Raw genomic sequence first — 23,002 nt, 5'->3', positions numbered from 1 at the left:
TCCACGAGATCACAAGTCCTGCCAGCAAACCTGCCCTGGCATGGGCTCCTCTCTCCATGGGTCCACAGGTCCTGCCAGGAACTTGCTCCAGCATGGGCTTCTCATGGGGCCACAGCCTCCTTCAGGTGCCTCCACCTGCTCCGGCGTGGGGTCCTCCACAGGCTGCAGGTGGAATCTCTACACCCCCTCATCCTTCCTCCATGGGCTGCAGGGGGACAGCCTGCTTCACCATGGTCTTCACCACGGGCTGCAGGGGGATCTCTGCTCTGGCGCCTGGAGCTCCTCCTGCCCCTCCTTCTGCACTGACCTTGGTGTCTGCAGAGTTTCTTACATCTTCTCACTCCTCTCTCCGGCTGCAAAAGCTCTCTCTAAGTGTTTTTTTTCCTTCTTAAATATGTTATCACAGAGGTGCTGATTGGCTTGGCCTTGGCCAGGGGCGGATCCATCTTGGAGCCGGCTGGCATTGGCTCTGTCAGACACAAGGGAAGCTTCTAGCAGCTTCTCACAGAAGCCACCCCTGTAGCCCCGCCGCTACCAAAACCTTGCCACGCAAACCCAACACACCTAGGCTTTTTGTACCTTAATAACAGCCCTTCTCACTTTTCCTATTTCATTGTAAAATCCGCTTAATTTAGCATGTTTTACTCTAATACTCTGGATGGTACAGGGAACTGCTTCAAGGAGAAACAGTTACATCTGAGCATGTATTAGCTGCAAGTTAGAGGACAGTAAATTTCTGACAACAGCAAAAAAAAGGTGAAGACAACTGGACAGTTATTTGTCAAGGCTACTGCATCCCTTCCAGGCAGTAACAGAATCATAGAACTGTTTAGGTTGGAAAAGACCTTTAAGATCATCAAGTCCAACCCTTAGCCTAGCACTGCTAGGTCCACCACTAAACCATGTCCCTGACCACCACAGCTACACATCTTTTAAATACCTCCAGGGATGGTGACTCAATCACTTCCATGCACAGCCTGTGCCGATGATTGACAACCCTTTCAGTGAAGAAATTTTCCTAATATCCCATCTAAACCTCCCCTGGCACAACTTGAGGCCATTTCCTCTTGTCCTATCCCTTGTTACTTGGGAGAAGAGACCAACACCCACCTGGCTACAACCTCCTTTCAGGTAGTTGTAGAGAGTGATAAGGTCTCCCCTCAGCCTCCTTTTCTCCAGGCTAAACAACCCCAGTTCCCTCAGCTGCTCCTCATAAGACTTGTGCTCTAGACCCTTCACCAGCTATGTGAAGCAGCAGCTATTTGAGACAGAATCTGTCAGTTGGTCACACTGACAATCATCTGACGATTCCTTTATGCAGCCATGTGTGTATGCAAGTCTGTTGCACACTTTGAACTCTGTCCTCAGTTTAAAGGTACTGATTATCGCTGTAGGAGTTGCCCTTTTCTTAAACATACATGAGTTCCTTCTGAGGCCCGTATTTACTCCTTCTGGGCACAAGTGCTGGGGAGAGCGTCCCTCCCTTTCTTTGCTTTTCTCAATTTGGGAGTTTTTGTTCAGAACCATAAAGCCAACTGTCCAGACTGAATGCACAGCCGGGTGGAAATAAATGCCACCAGTGCAAAGCACAATTCTGGAAGAGGTGTAGTTGTTGAAGTTGACTAATTATCGCACTGAAAATAGTTTCACTAGCATTTAGACTGAAGCTAGCGGGTGCAGTGCTCTCTCATAAGCAGAATCCAGACTCCTTGAGTTAGGCCCACAGGGCAAGATCCAAAATAACACAGGTGATGAGTAGGCTGTGAAATAAACTGCTGTGAAGTTTAGACGAGCCCAGAATTGATCCATCAAGATGACACTTTTGTCACTTAAAAAGCAAACGTTTGTGACATCTAACAGCTTCGGTACACCTGATGAGCTGTTGGTTTTTGTGCCTGAAAACCACTTATTTAGCTCAAGCATTTGAAGTGGATGCTTTCATGCTGACAGTCACATGGGGGAGCAGGAATGGCGGGATCACACCTAACATTTCACTCACCACCAGCTGGTATTAGCACTTGCCCGATAGTAGGAACCAGGGGCTGAACTAAATGCTGGGCTCAAGTATAAGCTCCTCCTTTCTCCAGTGACTTTGTCATTGAGTCATTATTCCTGCTTTGAATACAGAAGATATTGGTCACTTCAGGCTGTGCTTGGTTCTGCTCCCTGCTTTTATGCATGTTGCAGGTAAAAATACACGATCATTCTCCAGTATGAAAATTTTTAAGTCTACACAGTGGTCTTGTGGAAAGCTCCTTAATTTTCATACCACAGAGCTGCTCAGGGCTCTAACCCACACATCACTCCAGGAGGCATCTCAAGCAAGGCAGTTCCTGGCTTGTCATACATCAAGGTCAAATAGACCATGTGCCTCCTACGCCCCAAAGGGCCACACAGTGAAGAAAAAAAACCCCCAACATATATAGCTGGTACAAAGGTTTTCTGCCCAAACCCACTCACAGATGTTCTGCATTAGGAAAGGGGCCGCCTTCAGTGCTATAACTGAGGATGGTGGCAGTGATGTTGAGGTTCTGGTTTTGAAGTCACCACAACTAGGGTATAACTTGAGAACTGGAGCAGGTTTCTGCTCTTCCACTTAAATTTAGACTCCATTCTAAGTGTAAAGCATTAAAAAAACCCACCCCACCATCACCTGCTGATTGCAAATTAGCAAAGTTAGTGAAAATAGACCAGCCATCATATTTTCAGTCTAGGGAAAAACTGATAGAAGCAAAAGAATCATCTGTCATGTCATATCATGCAGCAGATAAAGTACAATACAAGGAATCACGAGTGTCTTTCTCCTTAATTGTATAGCAGACCATGACAGCTGATCTTCATGCAGGATTGTCCTATAAATGGGAAAATACGAGGTTTTTGTCATGCTGTAAGACTGGAAGGAACAGACATTTTCCTCTGAAAGGTCCAAAGGAAATGCCATCTTACAAAAGCACAGGCAGAAGACAGAGCAGAAAGCATGCCACAGTCTGTTCCAAAGCACGTGAACTACAACAGCCAGCAGTGGAGGTGATCCTACAAGAAAAACCTAACAAAAAGGATGAAGAGACAAACATAGAGAACATCTAAGGTTAATTGTGCTTTCACTGTCCTACTTCTGATACTATTTAACTTCAACCGTATCTCCAAGGAACTTGTTTCTGCAGCACTTGTATTTTAGGAAAATCAATTTACAGTTTGTAGTCTGAACTACAGACACTGAAGTTTTGAGTCCCGTTAAGATTTCACATTTCCTCATTAAATCAATGCTCCAGTTTTAGATACAGCAGCAGCACTTATTTTTACCATTCCATGTGCAACCAACTAAACCAGCCAAAGACCAAGACTGATCTCTGAAGTAATGTAGCAGAGTTTACGTTTTAGTCAGGCCTACTCCAAATAGAGAGACCCAGGTGAACCCTGCTTTAAATTAATGAGAAATTAATTTGGCACACATTATACAACAAATGGGATAGAGATAGCAAATTTATACTTATGTAGTTAGATCAGTTTGTATAATATTAGTGAAAGTTTCGGACTAAAAACCCCTCCAAAAACCCACTTAAATTCACAAGTTTGTAGCTTTAGGTAAATCAAAGGAAACTGCAGTTAACGTATACAGCTGCTCTTAACTTACCTTTTCACTTGTGATACAACTTCTCACTGTAAATTAGCATGGTTGGTTAGGATTATCCAGCTGTTTGGCATCAGCAGCTTTCAAGAACAATTTTATATCAAAAAACTGAAGTGATGTAGCACTCGTGTTTGTAAGATGTGCCACTGCACACATTAACCACTCCTACCCAAAACTGGACAACCAAGCCAACACTGGATTATCTTCTGAAAACAAGAAATAAAGGTGAAGCCAGGGAAAATTATTTTATACAGCTATAAGACACCCGTGTTCATGTCTCTAGTGAGCTTCATGACAGTCTGTGGTACTCTCGTCAGTACTCATGTAATGGATTTTTTTTAAATTATTATTATTATTCCTTTTTTCCAACATGTAGAAGGCAAAGTAAGAATTGTACAAGATTTCCTAAAAAGGAGCATTGAAGCTTTTCCTGAAGCTACTTAGAATATAGGCTTGCCCAGGAAGTTTGCTTTATTGCTGGATTATTCGAGATAAGGACACTATAATTGGTTTGATGTATAAAAAAAAAAATGCAGACCTTCAGTGGAAGAGACAGACAACTGCTTTCAAGTGGTTTTCTTATCCTTGAACACTTTGGTAACCATAACGATACTGTGTCACCTCTATGAAGGACTTTTTGAAGCCTATGCAACAAAACAGACCTTCTCAGGAGAGGCCAGCCAGTTACATTGCTGAGGAAACCAGTTCCACTACAACGAAGCAGAAAACCTTCAACTGCTAACACCTTCCCCGCCTCAGGATCCAATGGGGTTCTCTCCGCAAGAAGCAGAACACCAAGTTTCAAAGACGTGAACTCCAGAAGGGAGGGAACTTGGGTATTTAGGTGGTGTCTTGCCTTTCAGTTATTCCTGCTACCACAGCGGGAAGCAACAGACCAACTTATCTTGCCAACATTAGGACTCGAGCAGTCAAAGTCCAAAGAAGTTTTAGCTGCTGTGTTACTAATGAGATTACTTCACATGTTAATTTAGTGAAAAGATGTCCTCTTCCCCAGATTAGTAGTGTTACTCCACCTTTATCACGCAGGCAATTCTGAGAGTCAGAATATAAAAAAACCACTTAGCTTTTTTACTTTTTATGGACTAATTATATTGACACCTTTTATACAAATAAAAGCAAATTATAGTATTACATTAATTTAACAAATTCTAATACAAAAAACCGTGTATTTCTTAAAATGCAATTTTTAAATCAAAGCTCTACAGAAACATACAACTCCTCTATAAAGATGTCCAGTCCGCTGAGCAACGTTTGCTCAAAATAGTTATGAACTTAAATATGCTCATAAGTGTATTACACTTGAACTATACATTTGGATAAACATTACTGAAATCAGAAATGAAGGAAATCTACTTATTACCAGAATTAGCTGTACAGCTCAGATGAGAAGAAGCCACCAGCTAAGTTCAGTTCGGCCCACAGCAGCTTTGGAGCAGCGTTGCCTTGCTGGTGGCTGACCACACCTTTCAAACACATTCAGCAGTCACATGAATACTCTAATGTTACCAATCAATAACATAAAAGAGAAAATAATGTAACTGTTGGCGGTAAGAAATGAAGTCACAAGCCACATCCAAGTCACAGGCAATATGTTGCCTACACCACTTACAAACTAAAAAACTTTCTTCAATAAAATGGATTTACCAAATATTCAAAACATTTTTTTTTGCCTATTGCTCTACTTCACGCAAGTTTACTGCTTTTAGCTTTTTAAATATTATGAAATGATCAAACTAGCTGAATTAAAGGTATACAAAATGATCATCTATCAAACATTCATTTTATACATAAATATCTCTGAAACAGATTTACAGTATACAATTAGTTTATACAGCTTAAGCAACTGTTACAATGTAATTTCTCTCAAACTGAAAGCAGCCAGAAGGTCTGAGATTTTATTTAAAAGGTTCTTAGTCACCTTTCAAATTTTAACTTTCTTGTCTCACACTGTTCACATCCATGTCATCCATTTAACACTGCAGGGTTCATTTAATAAACTATATGTTATTCCACCTAACCGTATGCTGCAAAACTGGTTAATTTGCAAGCAAAGCTCATTAACTCCAATGCATTTTTAAATACAATGTATCTACATTTTTCCCCAGAATGCTTTCGCTTCCTGAGCTAGACGTAAAATACCTTAAAACAGGTTTAGACACAGACCTGAGACCCCATAAGCAAACGACATTAAAATGCATAGAGGGGAAAAAAAACCCACACCACTTTTGGTAGCTCACACTACTATTTCTTTGCACTCTAAATATATTTCAGATGGATCTAATAATCTGTTGAATAAGGTAGCAAACTTAATATTTTAATTGTCTAAACTATATTACTGTGTATTGCTCTTGCCTCTTATATAAAAGAATGTGTATATTTCACAGCCTACTAAATACTCCTTATAATCTTAATCTCGTCATCTAGGTGACTGGATTTAGAAATGCGATAGTCTGCAACAGAAGCATGCAGTTTCGGTGGGGTTCTGTGTGTTTTTTAAGATCAAATCTGATCATGTTTAATACTAGTACCTAAAGCATATTAAAACTGATATTTTGCAGGTACTTTTCAATATTTTAAATCCATTTGTTATTCCCATAAAAGTTTGAGGTCACTGTCAATGAAAAAAACCAAATCTAAACCAGAAAACAGATTTTTGTTTGGATGAAAATGGGTTTTGGAGCTATCCATGATTTCTATTTTTGAATCTGGATTTCATAAATCATTTTTTTTAATGAAAAAATTAATTTTCTAATCAAACACCAAAGTAACTTACAGTAAAAACTGTAGTATTAAATAAGCTTATACAGTAAATTGCAATATGGTAATCTTGGGTTTAAGGTGCTATTCCATCCGCCCTGAAGTCTTTTAAGGACTTCACCATGTGGGCATCATGTCTGGGAACCAGACTCTACCGAGATGCTTCGAAACTTCCCAATGAATCTGCTCTAAGCTGTATTTCTGATCAGGAATCAAAACTTCCTCCATAATAGAAAGCTGAGAGAGACGACCGCCACACATCTTCACAAACTCAACAAAGGCACTGCAAGAGACTTCACATTCTCCTAGGCCAACGGCTGACAGATACTTGCAACGTTCCGCAATACGGATCAGCTCCTCATCCAGCGGCCGTAATCCATTGGCGCACACAACCAGTTCCACTAGCCGAGGACAAGTCATCCCAACGCGGCCAAGTACATCTTTGCTTACCGATCTTCCAAAGTAAAGGTGAGTGACAGGTATTTCGTAACGAAAGAACGGGTCAAACTCTTCTTCGTACAAGAAAAAGTACATTACTAAATTTACTTTAGGAGAATGCTTGATGAAAGCGTCCCAGCTGCTCTTCTGAATCGTGTGGAACTGAGTCTGTCCGGGATTTTCACTGACAACATCAATGCGCAAGTGTTCTAACCTGACGTGTTTTTCAGAGGACAAAGCAAGCAGAAGCTCGTCACTCAGCAGGTGGTAGTTCAGCGCCAACTCACGTAAGCCATGACACTGGTCGGCCACGCAAAGGATACCTGGGAAAAGAGAACATTATCAAAGGGGTTATGCAGATAAATATACCGATAACTTAACAAGAAACACATGAGCAAATTTGTTTATGTATATCAAGAAGGTGCAAAAACCGTGTATTTCAACATGCAGTCAAGACCTGCCATCACAACAAAATTGTGCTGGATAACCAGAACACAATCTTTTTCACATAAGCACAGTCTTGTGACTTCTTTGTACCTACATGGCAAGATACACATACACTACACAACTACATCGCTATTTTGCTAGGGAAACAAAGAAGTTAACACATTGCATTGTGTACTTTCCTGTGGACGTTGATTCTCATGTGACAAATACATAAATAGCATACTCTGACTGTTCTGCCCTGTTGTAAGACTACATATACTCAACTTTATTTTTGTAAAAGGGGTTTACTCACAAAAGTATTTCCCTAGCCTGTTCTGGAAGAACTGCTGTCCTGCTCTCTGGCTGAGAAAGCAACCATGAATGAAATCTGTCACCTGACGAAAACAAACCTAAAATGCTGATTTTAATTAAATACAGAAATTGCTGCCGTCAGTATTTGCTCTTTCTAGAAGCTATAAATATTTAAATTTGGGAAAGCAACAACAACAAAAAAAAAAAAAGAGGAAAAACACTAGAAATTGGGAACAGCAATTCCTAGAACAGCAATTTTCAGACTTTTCCTTTAATGAATCAGTATAACCTGCTGCTCATGGAAGACAAAAACATTCACAAAAATAATTCACTTTGGTCTATAAGGTTTCCACTCATCCTATTTGCAGATACAAACAATGGTACCACACTGATAACAGAACTAAAAAAAAAACAACCAATGAACAAAAACCACTAAAAAAAGCATACAGTTCTCTGCATTTCATGTGACCCAGAAAACTGTGTGAAATTCAGGATAAGGTCTTTCCATTAATAGAAAAGAGGAGAACATAGTGTTTAGTACGGAACTAAAAACCCTGAGCTCAATACAATATAGCTTTGAAGCAATGAGAAGAAATATAGAAAGACAGCAGTTATTTTAAGATGCGGCTATTAAACTCAAAAGAGAGGTCTATACTGAGCCTAAAAACACTTTCTTAAAAAAAAATTACTGTAAAAATATTGCATGAATATATACACCAAAAAAGTATGTAATTTCCACCTGAGAATCTGCAAGAATACATGCATCAGAAGCTTTTCTAACTATATCAAATACTGTCATTTCAAACATAAAAAGTTTGTTAGATGAATTTTTAAAAAAGCAGAGTTTTGGTAAACAGAATTTTAACCCAACTCTCATTGCAACTATTTCCTGTAAAATCACTTTATATATGTAAGCATATTCATTATTTCATTCGAGGAGGAAGGGATGGGATCCAAGATGAAGTGAAAATCCAGAATTTTTTAAGATTGGAGTACAAAATTACAACATTAAGTATAACTACAAACTTGTGTGTACCTTCTACACATTCCAGAGATTATTTCCTGTCTGTAAATCAATAAAAAAGTTATTCTTACAGCAATACTCCCATAAGGGCTACTATGACCACTCTTTGTAAGCAGACTCAGGCACGTTGCTTGTAATACCTAGGTTTCTTGACACATTAAACATTTTAAACAGTGTTTCAAGATTGAGATACATTGTCTCATCACTACACAGTTTCAGAAAACAGATTGCTACAAATTTAGTTTCCAAACCAGCTTGTTATCCAGAGCTGCCATCCTTCAAAAAAATCATCTTTGTTAACTTTTAAGGGTATTTATGACTAGTGCAATGGAAAAAGGGAAGAACTGGGGATCAACTTGCTGTGATCTTTGTGGGTCTAGGACTGCATATCCACATCGCACACTGGCAATGAAATGACGTAGCTTGCATATGGAACTGACAATGAATACAGTGTAGATAGTTACCTGAGGGCCTGCCCAGAGTCCATGCTCTAAGTGGTACATTCACAGAACACCCCTAGGTGCTGCCTAAACCTTTGTGTCACCACAAGGTAAATTGCTCCGATCTCATACAGCACAGATTTGTATAAAAAAATCCCTCTACTAAACTGCTGATGCAGACACACCCTACATTCACTCATCTCCCCTACCCCCCATTCAAAAAGAAGCAACTCTCCCACCCCCAAAGTATAGCAGAAACACAGCCTTTACAGAAATGCTTTCAGTTCCCTCTGTTTCAATAGCTAATCTTTCAGGTAATAAACAACAGCACAGTGATGTGGAATTGTAAAATAAAATAATGGTTATTTTCAAGGTACTGTTGCAGTTCTAATGCAAATTAAAGTTCAGAGGACAAACAGCAAGCAGAAGAAACTTCAGATATTCTCACAAAGATTAGAAACACATCACTGCCTTTACTTCTGCAGCCCAAACCCAAACTACCTCTTTATCTTTGTACAGTAACCAAGGGATTATTCAGAGCATCCTTGGGAAGCAATTCACAGTTTGATACCAATCTTTTTCCTTTATCACTGCAGTAGTGGAATCTTTCTTGCACTACTTGCATTACTCTTCTCTCTCCACTAATAAATTTCTTGAGAACTAATCTAGTAATGAATATGTGTGTCCCCTCAACTGCAATTTGAAGGCATGATATACTTAAGTATGAAGTACATCTGTAAGTAATTAATTGAACCAAAAGGGCCATGATTTATGCAAAACTAAAGTTCTTCCACATTTATAGCAGCCTGCTAATTATAATATTCCCATTAGAAAAAAAATCCAGGTAAGTCTTGGTGCTCCAAGTTTCTCATTTTCTTTCAAGAGTGTAATTTTTGCAGCCTGCCTGCTCTAAAGCCAACTACCCACATACCAGCTCCTTTCTTTTGTTCCACTTTTTTCTCCATCACAAGGCACACCCATTCCTGAACGAAGCAATTGAATTCTCCTGCCATTTGCTTAGCACTCTCTGGTTTTGTCACTAATGCATCTGATGCCATTCTCTTCACCTCCACTCCATGAAGGACAACAGTAGTTGTCCTCCTTGTTCCTTAAACAGGCATTGCCACTTACCCATTGTTCCTTCAATTTAAAATATCGTACAAGATACATGAAACAGAATACACTAGTCAAACAACTTCATAAATCCATGCCCCTCTCCAAATTATCAAGCATATGAAGCCAGCAAAGTCTGCTAGAGCTGCCAGGTTGCTCTTGGATCCAAGTCCAAGGAAATTACTCTCTTTGCCTAGCTACAAATTACTGCTTGAGCCTATTCCTCCTGAAAGACACACCATAGCTCATGTACTTCTCAGACACAAGGATTCTCAAACAAAATTTTAGGTCAGAAAAAAGTCACAGAAGCTAATTTATACAATCCCCCTATCTACAATCACAAAGCTTTGAAGGAAATAACATTCCGGTTAACACGCTGGTGAACACTTTGCTGGACAAATCCACTGCAAAACAAACCTGCATTTTCAGGACTTCTTTATATAAAGCCAAACACAAGGTTTTGTCCGAAAGCTACACCTGCAAAAGGTATTGAGTTTGTGTTTTGTTTGTTATCACTACAGCAACAAGCCCTCTGCTACGGTATCATTTTCCCCACACATTAGGAGTCCTGCTGGTGAATTTTACATATAGCATACCTAATACTTACAGTTGCAATAGATTTGCATGAAGCAAGCTATGGTGACTACAGTAGTTTCTACTTATTCTCAAAAGAGGAATTTAACTACGTTGCCAGAATCTCATTTATAATTCCTCTTCCATTTCTCAGTGAAAAACTTAAGTGTTAAGTTGATGGGCTGAGAATCAATCTTAAGCTCGCTGTACATTGCGTAAATCTTCTACAAACATTAATTCTATGAATTTCAACAATCTGAGCGCTTTCATTCTGATACGAGGTGGTTTCATGCTTGCTACAAACACACTGAAGAGTATTAATTAAGTACATTTGGTAATGGCAGAAGTTCTGCACAGCTCCGTCTCATCTCCCCTTTATTGATGCTGTCTGTACTTATGCTCCAGTAAGAGATTAAACTGCTTTCTTTCAGAATGACTAAACGAGCATCCTCATAATCCATGACAGCGCAACACTCAAAACCCATACACGATGAACTGCGTGAAAGAACTCAAGTTCCAAAAAGCTTAATTATACTGGAATATCTAAATATTCATTGCAGTAGTGCCCTATCAAGTCAATTTTTAAGTTCCACAAGAGGTTAGTTATCCATCCAGAACACACACGCACTATTTTATTATTAGCTCAGTAGTCACTCTGCAAGTGGTAGGATGGATAGATTGACAACCAGTTGAATTAGTATTTTATTCAGTTACAGTTGCTGTAGATACCACATTCATCCTTGCTCTCACCCCACCCCTGTTTTTAACGGGTTTACTGCTTTCAGACAGAATTTAATGCATATATTTAGAAAATAACCCAAAACATAATAGCTTACCAGCCGGAGAAACATGAGGACAGCTGCTCATTTTCAACAGTTTGAGCGTGTCACTGTTGTTAGCCACTAGCACTTTGAGAGATGGATCATCTACTGGTGTATCGTCAATCTTAAGTGAAGAGAGGGATTTGGAGTTTACAAACACCACTGTCAGTGCAGAAATAAAGTGAGACTGGAAAAAAAAAGTTTAAATGAAACAGTAGTATCTGCAATAAAAATCTCAATGGTTTTACACTGTACACAGCAGTCCTAGTTTTCTCTTACTTATTGACAGCATTTGCTGAAAAAGCATTCTTTTGATAATGTATAATTAAAAACTAATACTAAAATTGACATATTTTTGAGTAGAGGAAGTACAATAATTTTTTTGCTATCAGTCTATGTATTTGGCAAATCGGAATGTCTAACATTGAACATAAACCAAGAACCTGACCCAGGACAATCCACTATAGAGACTTAAATCTATAGTAAGACCACGAGCAAAGAAAAAGCCTAGAAGCTCTAATTTTGAGGATAATTTGCAAACTGCACTCCAAAAGAAGCATCTTCTAGATCAGGAATTCCCACATGGTGAGTTGTGCTGCATTGGTGAGATGCAAGCACAGTCAGGAGTGGTAACCCTGTACTGGTAAGATGTGTCCAAAGCCAAACAGTACCACTGCCTGCCTACCACTCACAGAGTACGTAGGGTTTGAATGGATTTATCCTGCAAAGCTAACTGGAGTGATCCAAATGGAACCAAGAAGCACACGATCAATTAATTACCAATTAAGCAGCATAGATAATGTAGGTGCAGTGCTCAAGGTTGCTCCTCAGTGTTTTTATGTAACCACTGAAACGTAACAGTAAGGACAGAGCCCAGGACACCTTAACTTGAGAAACACAGACTAAGGGGCAGATACAGCAGTGCTTGCAGAAATCATTGGTGGTATGAAGGAAGTGAAAAATTAGCTTAGCTTCATGATTTCTTACAAAATTGACTGAATAGAAGACTTAAAAAAGGTACTTCCTCCATGTACTACATGAAGTATCCCATAAAATTACCCGCTACTTTGATTTCAATACTGTTTCACTCTCAGCCTGAATACAGTTATATGAGAGAAGGCCTGGCAATAGTATTTGTTCATTCTCGTGTTACATGTTTCTGGGTTTTGCTCAAACTCACACACAATTAGATTTAGAGCAGGAATTAATATTTTCACATTAACATAAACTGTCAAAGTCAGTTTATGCAAATGGAAACAGAAAGTTCAAATCAGAAGCATTAGGCATTTTGGCTTTAGGGACCACTCCCAACTATACTGACAGTACGCTGGTTATATATGTTACATACTGAAGAAAAAGTCCTTTAATAGTATTTCCATTCTCTATTCCAAAGTGTTAGTACTGTGTTTTTATTCTCTGTATTTAGAATGTAATTCCATTCACTAAGAAGACTGCTAAATAGAAAGGCAATGTTTACAAAAAGAGGTAACTTGAAACCATACTTTGAAGAGCTAACGGAAGACAGGCAACATCCCAAAAATTTAAAAGCTGTTGATTTAATGTCTTTTCAATATTGCCACATATGTAAGCTTATAGTATGATTCTTTAAAAGATTCACGTACAATGTGCTTAGCAAAAAGACTGGGCAACACAATGCTAAATGTGATTTACAAGTATTTGCAAGATGTCACATTACTTGAAATCAGAAGATATTGCAAAGTCGTTCAGACTTCCTATACAGCCTGATTAAAAAAAAAAAACCCACAAAAAATCCAGAAAAACCCCATTGTGTAGTGTTAACCATTTTTCAGATCTATTCATCTTTGCTTGCTTGTCAACCAATGGGCCTGTTACTAACAGCTTCCCACAAGAACTTATTCATGGTCCAATTCAATTATTTAGCTTCATTAGAGGTCGAAGAAAATTTAAAAATCATTGGTGGTACTGTATGCCAGTGACAATATTATTGGAATGGTAAACAACTGAAGGCATATTATGCCTAGAATTGATTTTGGTTCATTTTGAATATATTTTTAAAGGCCACAGGTGAACCTACTAGGAACCAAAAAAGGAGGCCTGTATTTCAGAAGCCTTGAAGCTGAGTAAGACCATAGCGTGAATGACTACAAATAATTATTCAGCAGGCTGAACAGGACTATAACATATCCCTCCAGTGAAAATTAAGAGAGCTAAAATAGCATTCAGATTAAGAAATAAAACAATGCACAAGAGCTGAAAGGACAAAGTATCACTAACACACTGAGACTGTGGATTTTTTTTCCCCACCACATTCAGGTTTTCCTATAGTCACATCTCAAAACATATCAGAAAAGGAAAAACATAACATAAAAACTAATTAAAGGTCTGGAAAGCCTCTTTGAAAATTAAGGATTAAAAATACGTACTCAAGAGAACTACACGACGCAGCTGTGATCACTACCAAGGATAATAATTGATAATCCTTCTGTAGCTAACCTTACTTAAACCCTATAGCCTACTTCCTTTCCTGAGGCTGTCCCTGCTTCTTCCTTGTCCTTGTTGCCATCATCAGCAATGACATCACTGAGATCCAGCTAATAGTCTAGTTGTCTTTGGCTTTAAACATACATATAGACTGGATTCAAGAATTGAGGCTGTGAGACATCCAAGATGTTCCTGCCATAGAACAAGCAGCCCAGGTTACCCCAACTGCTCTCCTGCTCCTCAGCAATAGCACACTTCACCTCACTAGCAGGAATTCTTGTTTAGAAGCACATATAAGAGATTTGTTGCCTTCTAGATTAGATGCCTTTCAACAAAATCTAATTTTTGGTAAACATGCAAGGTAAAAAATCTGACAGGAAATCTCAGAAATAGAGTGCACTTTGCCTAAGAATCCAACACTTGACTGCGTGACATGGGATACTGAAAAATCATCATCATATCACTTTCTAAAGAGAGCTCAATGACAATATAATCCCTACAGCAAGTCCACATGGATAAAACTCAACCACTCTTTCAATTATAGTTGTCTCCTAAACATCCTCCACAGTCCCAGAGTACATTAGACAGACAGGAATCGTTTGGCATTCTGACTTGCAACATACTGCCCAGTATTACATGGAGGGCAATAGACAGGAGAACTTGGAAAAACAAGGTCAGGACTAATTCTCTACATCATGTGATAACTAAGTGAAACAGTTATACATCTTAGTAAAACATCTTCGCTCCTCCCTTTAATAGAGCCTAGTAATGATGTTTTCTTTACCAAAGATTTGTATTTTTACAATAAAACTTTTCATAAAGTTATAGAAATACTGTAATGAACCATTGCAATACTTGGCTATAGAAAGAAATATACATATTAAAATACCTTTGGTAAATCCATGAAGCTTGGCCGGGCAGTTGAAATTAGCCCAAGTGTCTTCAGAGAACAATTCACAAGCTGTGATAAAATATCGCAAGCTGCTTCTGCAGATTCCTTGCTACTGTCCACCTTAAAACAAAAACAGATTTATTGTTCAGAAAACACTGCATCAAACACACACTTTACAAAAAGAGCAGAGTAGAGTAGATGTACTTTAACTTTTTTCTACTTTACCTTCTGAAATGTGACGTCAAAAAAACCCCACAAACCACCTCACTGGAAATCCAACATCATTCTTTTCTCCCCAAAAATCCAAGATAATTTGCTATAAATTTACCACTCTCCTAAACACTTTGGTAAAATTTAGTATAGTGAGGGATCAGCTAAGCAGTTTGTTCCAAGATATTCATCAAATAGTAAGAAAGTGCAGATTCATTTGGGTCCAGAGCCTACCTCACTTCCTCTTTACATTCTTCCTTATCAAAATGCAGGAATTCAATCTGTGAGAAACTGCTTCCTTTAAGGTGACTCAGCTCATAATATATTCCTGCTGGACAGTTAAGCGCATTATCATTTGAATGTGTATGACTTGGCCTTCACCATTGACACCAGAACAGATATGCAATGCATACTCGGGGGAAAAAAACCCAAACCACGTTCATTAGTCAGCTTTTTACACAACCAAATCCAGTGGATTTTCCCCAACAAGTTGGTGTGACAGCTTTGCAAACCTACAGAACCCTAAAATGTTTTATCACAAGATCAATTTCAAGTCTACCGTAAGCCACGCTACCTTGTCAGCAACTGATCTAAATCAAATGAATGTTCGTTTTCTGCTCAAACAGAAGCTGAAAAACCTTGATTTTCAACAATCCAATCTTTATCTACAAAAAAATTCGCAAGTTTTCAGCCTTGACAGAGTCACAGTCAGTCTTATATCCACTTCCTTGTGATTATCCTTGCTACTTAGTATTTCCTGTGATCTAGTGTTCATTCTGCAACATTGAAGGACAACTCAAAGGACACCTGCAAGAAGTGACAGGGGTATCACCCTACTAGTAAAGGGCATCTGAAATCCTTCAAAAACATCTGGTGCAAAACAATGTAGACTGCAGATAGACACTGGAAGGCAATTCCAATACTGCTAAAAATCTCCTTTATTTGGACACTGATAAAACCCCTGCAAACCTTGTGATAACTAGTTTTCATCTGATACCTCATCAAACAGTAGCGATACAGATCAGGCAGAGGTGCTCTAGCTACTTGTCACGTGCTGATGATTCCTGCATTAAAACTGCCAGGTCTCAGAAACAAACAACTAGTATGTCCACCTTGCTGCAGTCATTTCCTTTTCAAATTTGTCACACAGCTGATGCATATGCAGCCATGACTGTTTCACAGCAGCCTTCCAAAACAGAGGGGTATGTAGGCCAACATTAAAGGTTTTCATCTGCTGAAAATAATTCCATGATGTTAAAGCTGATTCTCACCAAATGGTATTTCTCAGCCACACACCATCAGCAGACACACCATCCTATACAAATCCCATGTAGCGTTTTCAGTTAACTGAAATGCAACTGTGCTGAGTAGATGCTATACATGGACAATCCCACACAATTTAGTACTAAAACTGCTAGTTGCTTACTAGTACTACTAAGTCGCTCTTCATGCACTAGATGTTTTCTAACCATGAATATTAGATCCAACTCCCTACAGGAGGTTACATGGGGAAATGCCCAATTTATGCATCCTGACCAAACTTAATTCTGAGCCAGATGTCCACACGTACAGTAGTATCAGAACTGAAGTATTTTTGCTTGCTTGAGACAGAATTCTAAGCAGCTAAGATGCTACAAGAAAAAAGAAAAAAACCCCCACCAAACAACAACAAAAAACCCCACCTAATGGAATTAAGGCAATGAAAATGTATGTTCAGAATTTTATTCCATGTTTTGGTCCTGAAAATATATTCAAATAAATAATGAACTGGGAGATAACCTCCATGTCTAAATGCCTATTAGGAGAACCCATTTCTTCAGTGTACTAGGCCTGAAAACCAGGCTTACCACACTGAGAGCTGCCGTATTTCTTTTTAGATAACTGACAATCTTAGTCACAAAAATAAGGCCTTTTCATAAGTCTTTCCTAACATTTAGCGACGTTCTTTAATTTTCAGCATGTTAAAATGCTTTGATCACAATTGTCAATTATCACTTATCATCATCAATATTTCAATTACTGACATTAATTAAATCATACTTCTCATGCGTTGATATTTATGCACACGAACCATCAAAACTGTCCCAAAAGTATCAGAGATATTTCCTTAAAACATTCTAAATAAAATGCAGGGGGAAGAAAAGAAAAAATAACTAAGTTTAACAAATGCTTTTACTTTTATAAAATTACTTTTAAAAAAGTGCATAAAATACACTACCTTGAAGCTTACATACTGCAGGTGATTGGAATGCCTCTTTATTATTTGCTTGATTAGTTCAGGATGCGTAGCCCTCAAGTAAGATGTAGCTGGTTGATTCAGTTCAAACTCAAAACACCTCCAGAGATCAGGCATATGAAACACTTGGTTCCAGCTTCGGCAGACCTGCGATGCATGAGCACGATCCAGCAGAGGCAAGTACTGAAACACCTGCAGGATAATGTCTTGAAGCAGGTTTGCCCAGTCAGGACTCTGCACAGCTACAGGTTTCTTGTCTATAACCCTGTGTCTCTTGGATTCTTTCTCAGTTGTCTCTCCAGATGAACTGCTGTTGGCCTCATTAGTTTTTCTTCCTCGTTTCATTCTGTAAAAATAATAATAAAAAACCTCTATATATTCTGTAAATGTAACAAGAGCTGAGAACAACATTAATAGAAAACTGTGGAGGTGAAATGAAAAAGCATGTTTTCTGTAACCACACTTCTGCACTTTTTTTTTTCCCCCCTATATGAAGGAAAAATAATGAATTTGAAGCTGTAGTCTAAAAATAACATTACCATCTAAACAGGTATCTTTAATATTACTTCTTTAATCATTAACAGCATGAATCCATTTATAACAGTAACTCTCAGTGTTTAACTTTTGTGTTTGAGAACACTTTGAACCTAATTTGTTTTACTGTTTTGTTGATTATCACTCTACTTGCCTACTGATGGAAAGATATTCTTCTGAACATTCTTATTGCTGCCCCAGTCCTATTTACCAGAAACAACATTTGAAACTGTGGAAGGCAAAAGTCAGGCAAGAAAATAAATAATGAGTGTATGCATGTTTGCAGGCATTGCATCTTGCCGATGTTGTATCTGTTCAATTAATTTTTATTCCCAGACAGGAAGAACCTTTTTTTTTAAAAAAAAATATTTTTAAAAAGGTTACTTAATATGCATCTATTTTAAATCCGTATCCTTAAAAACATATTTCATCAAGAACATTGGTATGCTTTTGTTTTTCCAACTAGCTAGTAAATGGGGATTATGAAAGATTTTCAGTAACAGTCTGGAAGTTTCAACCCACAAAAAAAAGTTCACAGAAGAGTCAGCAAACTTTCTTAAAAATCCTATTAAATTCAGAAAGTCTGAGGCAAAAGGTTCTCTCATTCACAGTAGCATATACTTCTTCCATAGTGGTCTCACTTACACAAGTTCCACCTTATATTATTAAAGAGGGGGAAAAAAAACCAAACCAGCACTACATAAATCTGAAATAAATCCAGCATCAAGTTTTATCAAAGTGTGCTCTTTTGTACATGCCAGCTTACAACTGAACTTAGCATCCAATCATTTATTTTTAAAAGCCTCAGTGTGATGCATATCACATCCTAAAGTACTATGAATGAGACCTCATGCTAAACTACAATACACTCAATTCTAGTCTCTAAAAAGCTAAGATAATTCAGGGTGGGGTGGGCTTGATATGGATAAGCATCTCCCAGCCCCCATGATTTCTATAAGATAAACATGGATGTCATACATAGTGAAACTATTCTGGTTTAACATTCAAGTACACATATAAGATTATCATATGCCCAGTCCATTTGGGACCTCGACAGTTAACTTTCCCTGCTACGTACTAAGTAAAAGTTTAGAAGTCTTTTTTAAAGCAAAGTGTAATGTGCTACATATACAAATGAAAAATTATACTGTTTATCATTCAATGCATCATAGATTATTGTCTCAAAGTCAGCATCTCCTTACCTATCTTTAAATCACTTTAATCCTACCTACTCACATGACAAACGCTATCACTTAAGGTCTGAAGCTATTCATAAAATTATGTAAACAAACCTGAACATACTGTCATGAAAGACTGACAAACAGAATTTGTCTCTTGATTATTTTTATTTTTCCCCCCATTATTTAATCCCAGTAGCACTTGGGACCAAGTATAAGATGAAACACTACTGGACAAAAATCTCTACATGCTTCTTGAGAACTATTTACTGTGATTCACAGCTTACGACTATGCAAAACATGACTGCTGTGCTGAAACAAGCTTTCCACCCAAGAGAGAGTTCTGTTGCTGAGCCATTAACTTCACTGGTAAAGAAGAAAAGAAAACCGCATGACGCCTTAGAACCATTTGCAACTAACAAAAAGATGAAGGAACTGGATTTTGCAACTGTGAAAACTGGATAATTAAACTTAAAACTAATCAAGAATTAGATTAGCAAATCCACTGCAAAACTATATACGCAAGCTATTCACTTGCCAAATTTGGGATAGTATGTTTAACGTCCAAGTTTTTTTCAAAGCTATCTCTTGTTAATCTGTAAAAAACTACACAAGCTAATTGTTAGGACTTGGCTCTCCAAGTCTTCCTTTACAGAGATCCTGCCTCATCTTTTGCTAATAAGGAAATATATGTGCCTAAATTTTCTAGTTAGGTAGGCTACTTTTATCACTGCATTAGGGGATCAAGTTCTAGATTTTCTCCCTTACCACATTATAGGGGCTGTTGTGCATGTACAGTAGAGCTGATTCACATATACAGCACGTTTACTATCACAGGTCTTTTCAAGGACATGAGCACTAGATCTGACATCTTTCTTTTTTTTCCTTTTTTTTTTTTTTTTTTGAGGAACAGACCAGGAGTGAGCTGGCACTGACATAACTGTATGAATTTTTCAGCTGGAAAAATAACCTCTGAGACTTGGCTGATAGAAGTAGACCAGGTCATCAACAGCCAACTTACAAGTTGCACCTCTGAGCTAACTTTGATGAGTTCTAAGTAGTTAATATATGCTAGCTACAGATCAAAACCCACTGTTGAAGTTGTGGGGTACTATCCCAAGTTTTTATAGACAGCCAATGAAGAAAAGAGACAATATGGCCATCACTAGAGCTATACTGATGATGAATTTCAGGTCACAGTCTTCCAAGAAAATGAGATGCTTGTGTTCTAAGTGCCATGACTTGAAAAGTTGGGAAAACACATTTCCAGACAACTTTTTTGTTACTGACATCTTGGATGCTCCTGTAATTGAAAAGAGAGAGTAATCCTAAGTTTTCAAAAATATTTCCTTGTGGAATTTTTTCCAAAGAGGAAAAAAAAAAGGTCTAGCCTCAAGACTAAAAAATATGAATTAATGACTGTTTTGTCATCTTGATTCAGAATTTAAAGTGTTGGAATAGCTTTTTAAAAACATAACTGTTTTCAGCCTCTTAACATGCCTAACAATAAAATAAATACAAAATTGAAAGAATGCAGATTTGCCTACAGAAGTTTGCAAAGCCATCTAAAAATTAGTTATATATACAAAAAAGACCACTTAAGAGAGTAAACCTTTGTGCAATTTAATATAGGACCAGGTAAATGCAATTAGGCAGTTCAGATCACTTTGGTTTATGTATCTGACAGTCTAAAGATCTAACCATTTTAAACCCAAGGCCAACAGAAATAACTTTTCATCAAAGAAGACACTGATGCAGAATTCCATGCTAGCATATTGCTGTATAGGTACAACCTATTTTTCAAACGATGATTGCCTATCACTTCTTATAACGCTTGAACTATCAATCTTGCTTTTAACCGTCTCTGACGTACTCCGGACACACTTATCACCGATCATTTTTTTTCAAATTGCTGCTATAATCAACTTCGCTTTAAAATCTAAGATCTTGACAGAAAGGGGGTGTGTGTGTGTGGGGTGGTGTGAACAACCCCAAACCAACAGAAATACCCAGCTCTACCAAGGCAGAAAGATGGGTGAAATCAGGATGCCTGACTCTAAGATTTTTCTAAGTAAATTTCTCAACCTGTTACAACAACTTGTTTCTGAACTCAGTGTTCTGAAATCCGCATCTGGGCACAACCCACACTATCTTGTTTGCAATACAGTCATGTTCAACCATAATCACATAGTTCCGCCACCAAGTAGGAGGTGGAGCAAAGCACATGCTCAACATTGTTTTTATTGCTGAGTAAGGTGCAGACAGAACACAATGGCAGTTCAAAAAAAAAAAAAAAAAACGAAACCAAACAACTGCGCACGGCTGTTTACATCCTGCTGATAACGCTTTCCCATGAACAAGCCTAACTACTGAGCTCGCTGTGGTGGTTTACACCTGAAGTAAGGCTGTTTTAAAACAAAAGGAGTGCGCTAATGGGGGGAACGGACTTAAAGATGGGGCGACTCAGACACAAACCTAACCCCTAATCGCCGCGAACAACTAGTTCTGCTGAAAGCAATGAGAGATTTACAATTTAGTACTGTTATTATGAGAAGTCTGCGAGGCAGCGACACCCTGTAAATACGGAGGGCTAGCTTTTAAGCCCCGCTAGTCCCGGAGACGCTTCACCGCAGGGCTGGCTCCTCCCGGCCCAGCCCCAGCCCCGGGCGCGTTGCCGCGGGGCTCTTACAGAGCGCGGGCAGGCGTTCCGCTCCCGGGCAGGGCCCCAAGCCCTGCCGCCCACACTGCTCGGATCCCTCTCTCCTCCCTACATCGGTAGTGCAGCCAGGCTCCAGACAAAGGTCCTGGTCCTGCTGCTGCTCCTGCTCCGCCGCCACCGCCCGTCCACCCCCTTCCAGTCCCTTCACCTGGCGACTCCCCGCTGCGCTTCGCATTAACCAGGACTCGGGCCGCGCTGGCGCCTCCGCTCCGGCCACATCAGCTCCCTCCACCAAAGCCGATCCCAGACACCTCCTCTGCCCAGCTACCCGTGCCGCCCCGCTCGCACCGCCGCTTCCCTCCCTCCCTGTCTGTTTACTTCCCAGCAGCGGAAGCGACGCAAACCAGCCAAAATGGCGGCGGGCGGGCTGCGAGGCGGCGCGCCCCCTCCCCTCCGGCCCCCCCCACCTCGCCCGCGCGAGGCGGGAGGCGGCGCGAGCAAGCCTTTGGGCGGGACGTTGCCCGCCGCAATGGCCGCCCCGCAGCCGTTACACCAGGGCGGCAGCACCGCTGGGGCTCTGTGCCGCCCGGTCCCGCTGGGGGCAGCGGCTGCCGGGGGACAGCCAGCTCGTCCTCCCGTTCTCTTCCTGCCACCCTGGCTGCCTCGGCTCGGCGCTAATCGCCTCCTGCCTCGGCGTACGCCTTCTCACCGGGCCGCCGTGACGGGCAGGCCGCTGCGAGGTGGCAAGGCCCAGGCTGCCTGGAGGTGTCCCAGTCAGTGCTCGAAGGCCGGGAAAGGGAAGAGTGAAGTCTAAAAAAAATCACCGGGGCTAATACTGGCAGAGGAGCTGGATTTTCATCACTGATAGAGCCAATTATCTCAGTAATTTGAAAGCCCCATGTCAGGCTAGCTTTAGCAATAAATGGAATTGAGAAAGCAGACAATCAATGCTTTGTGGGTCCAGCAGGAGCTTGGAATGAAGTCCTTGGGGTATTGCCAGGCAAGATGAAGGCAAAGTGGTGTGTGACAATTATCATAGGTTGCAAATGCCTTGTTATGATGTGTCCCTCACAAATGTGGTGCTTCGCATTCAGCTTGTTTTCTAGTCCTGTACGTGACTGAAATTTTAAAGTTGTTGAGATTCCCAAAACTTATATTTTATTGCAAGCTTTAATAAATATAATACTGCTTGACTTTTTAATTTCAGGCCTACTGGGTTATGATCCCAACTCCCATCATTAAGTTTTTTGGAAACAGCCAGATGTGATCCTGTG

The 23,002-nt window shown here is 39.5% G+C and overlaps 1 protein-coding gene across 2 annotated transcripts; it reads right to left on the bottom strand.

Annotated features, from left to right (window-relative positions):
• Positions 1–411: 411 nt before the first annotated feature.
• FBXL3 (F-box and leucine rich repeat protein 3) lies at positions 412–22,168 on the bottom strand. 2 transcript variants are annotated; one of them, XM_054826087.1, is made up of 5 exons: positions 21,937–22,149; positions 17,340–17,703; positions 14,909–15,031; positions 11,572–11,680; positions 412–7,170 (listed from the first exon to the last, which is right to left on the bottom strand). In XM_054826087.1, the coding sequence occupies exons 2-5, from the start codon at positions 17,700–17,702 to the stop codon at positions 6,527–6,529; spliced, it is 1,239 nt and encodes a 412-aa protein (XP_054682062.1). In that variant the 5' UTR covers position 17,703; positions 21,937–22,149; the 3' UTR covers positions 412–6,526. The 2 variants fall into 2 exon arrangements, with proteins under 2 accessions (XP_054682062.1, XP_054682052.1); XM_054826077.1 differs by having other exon boundaries at positions 417–7,170; positions 11,572–11,743; positions 21,937–22,168.
• Positions 22,169–23,002: the final 834 nt, after the last annotated feature.

This window comes from Grus americana, chromosome 1 (assembly GCF_028858705.1).
Source record: "Grus americana isolate bGruAme1 chromosome 1, bGruAme1.mat, whole genome shotgun sequence".
In the NCBI taxonomy this organism is placed as follows: domain Eukaryota; kingdom Metazoa; phylum Chordata; class Aves; order Gruiformes; family Gruidae; genus Grus; species Grus americana.
The sequence above is the reverse complement of the archived record's forward strand: the minus strand, read 5'-3'. Positions and strand labels throughout refer to the sequence as shown.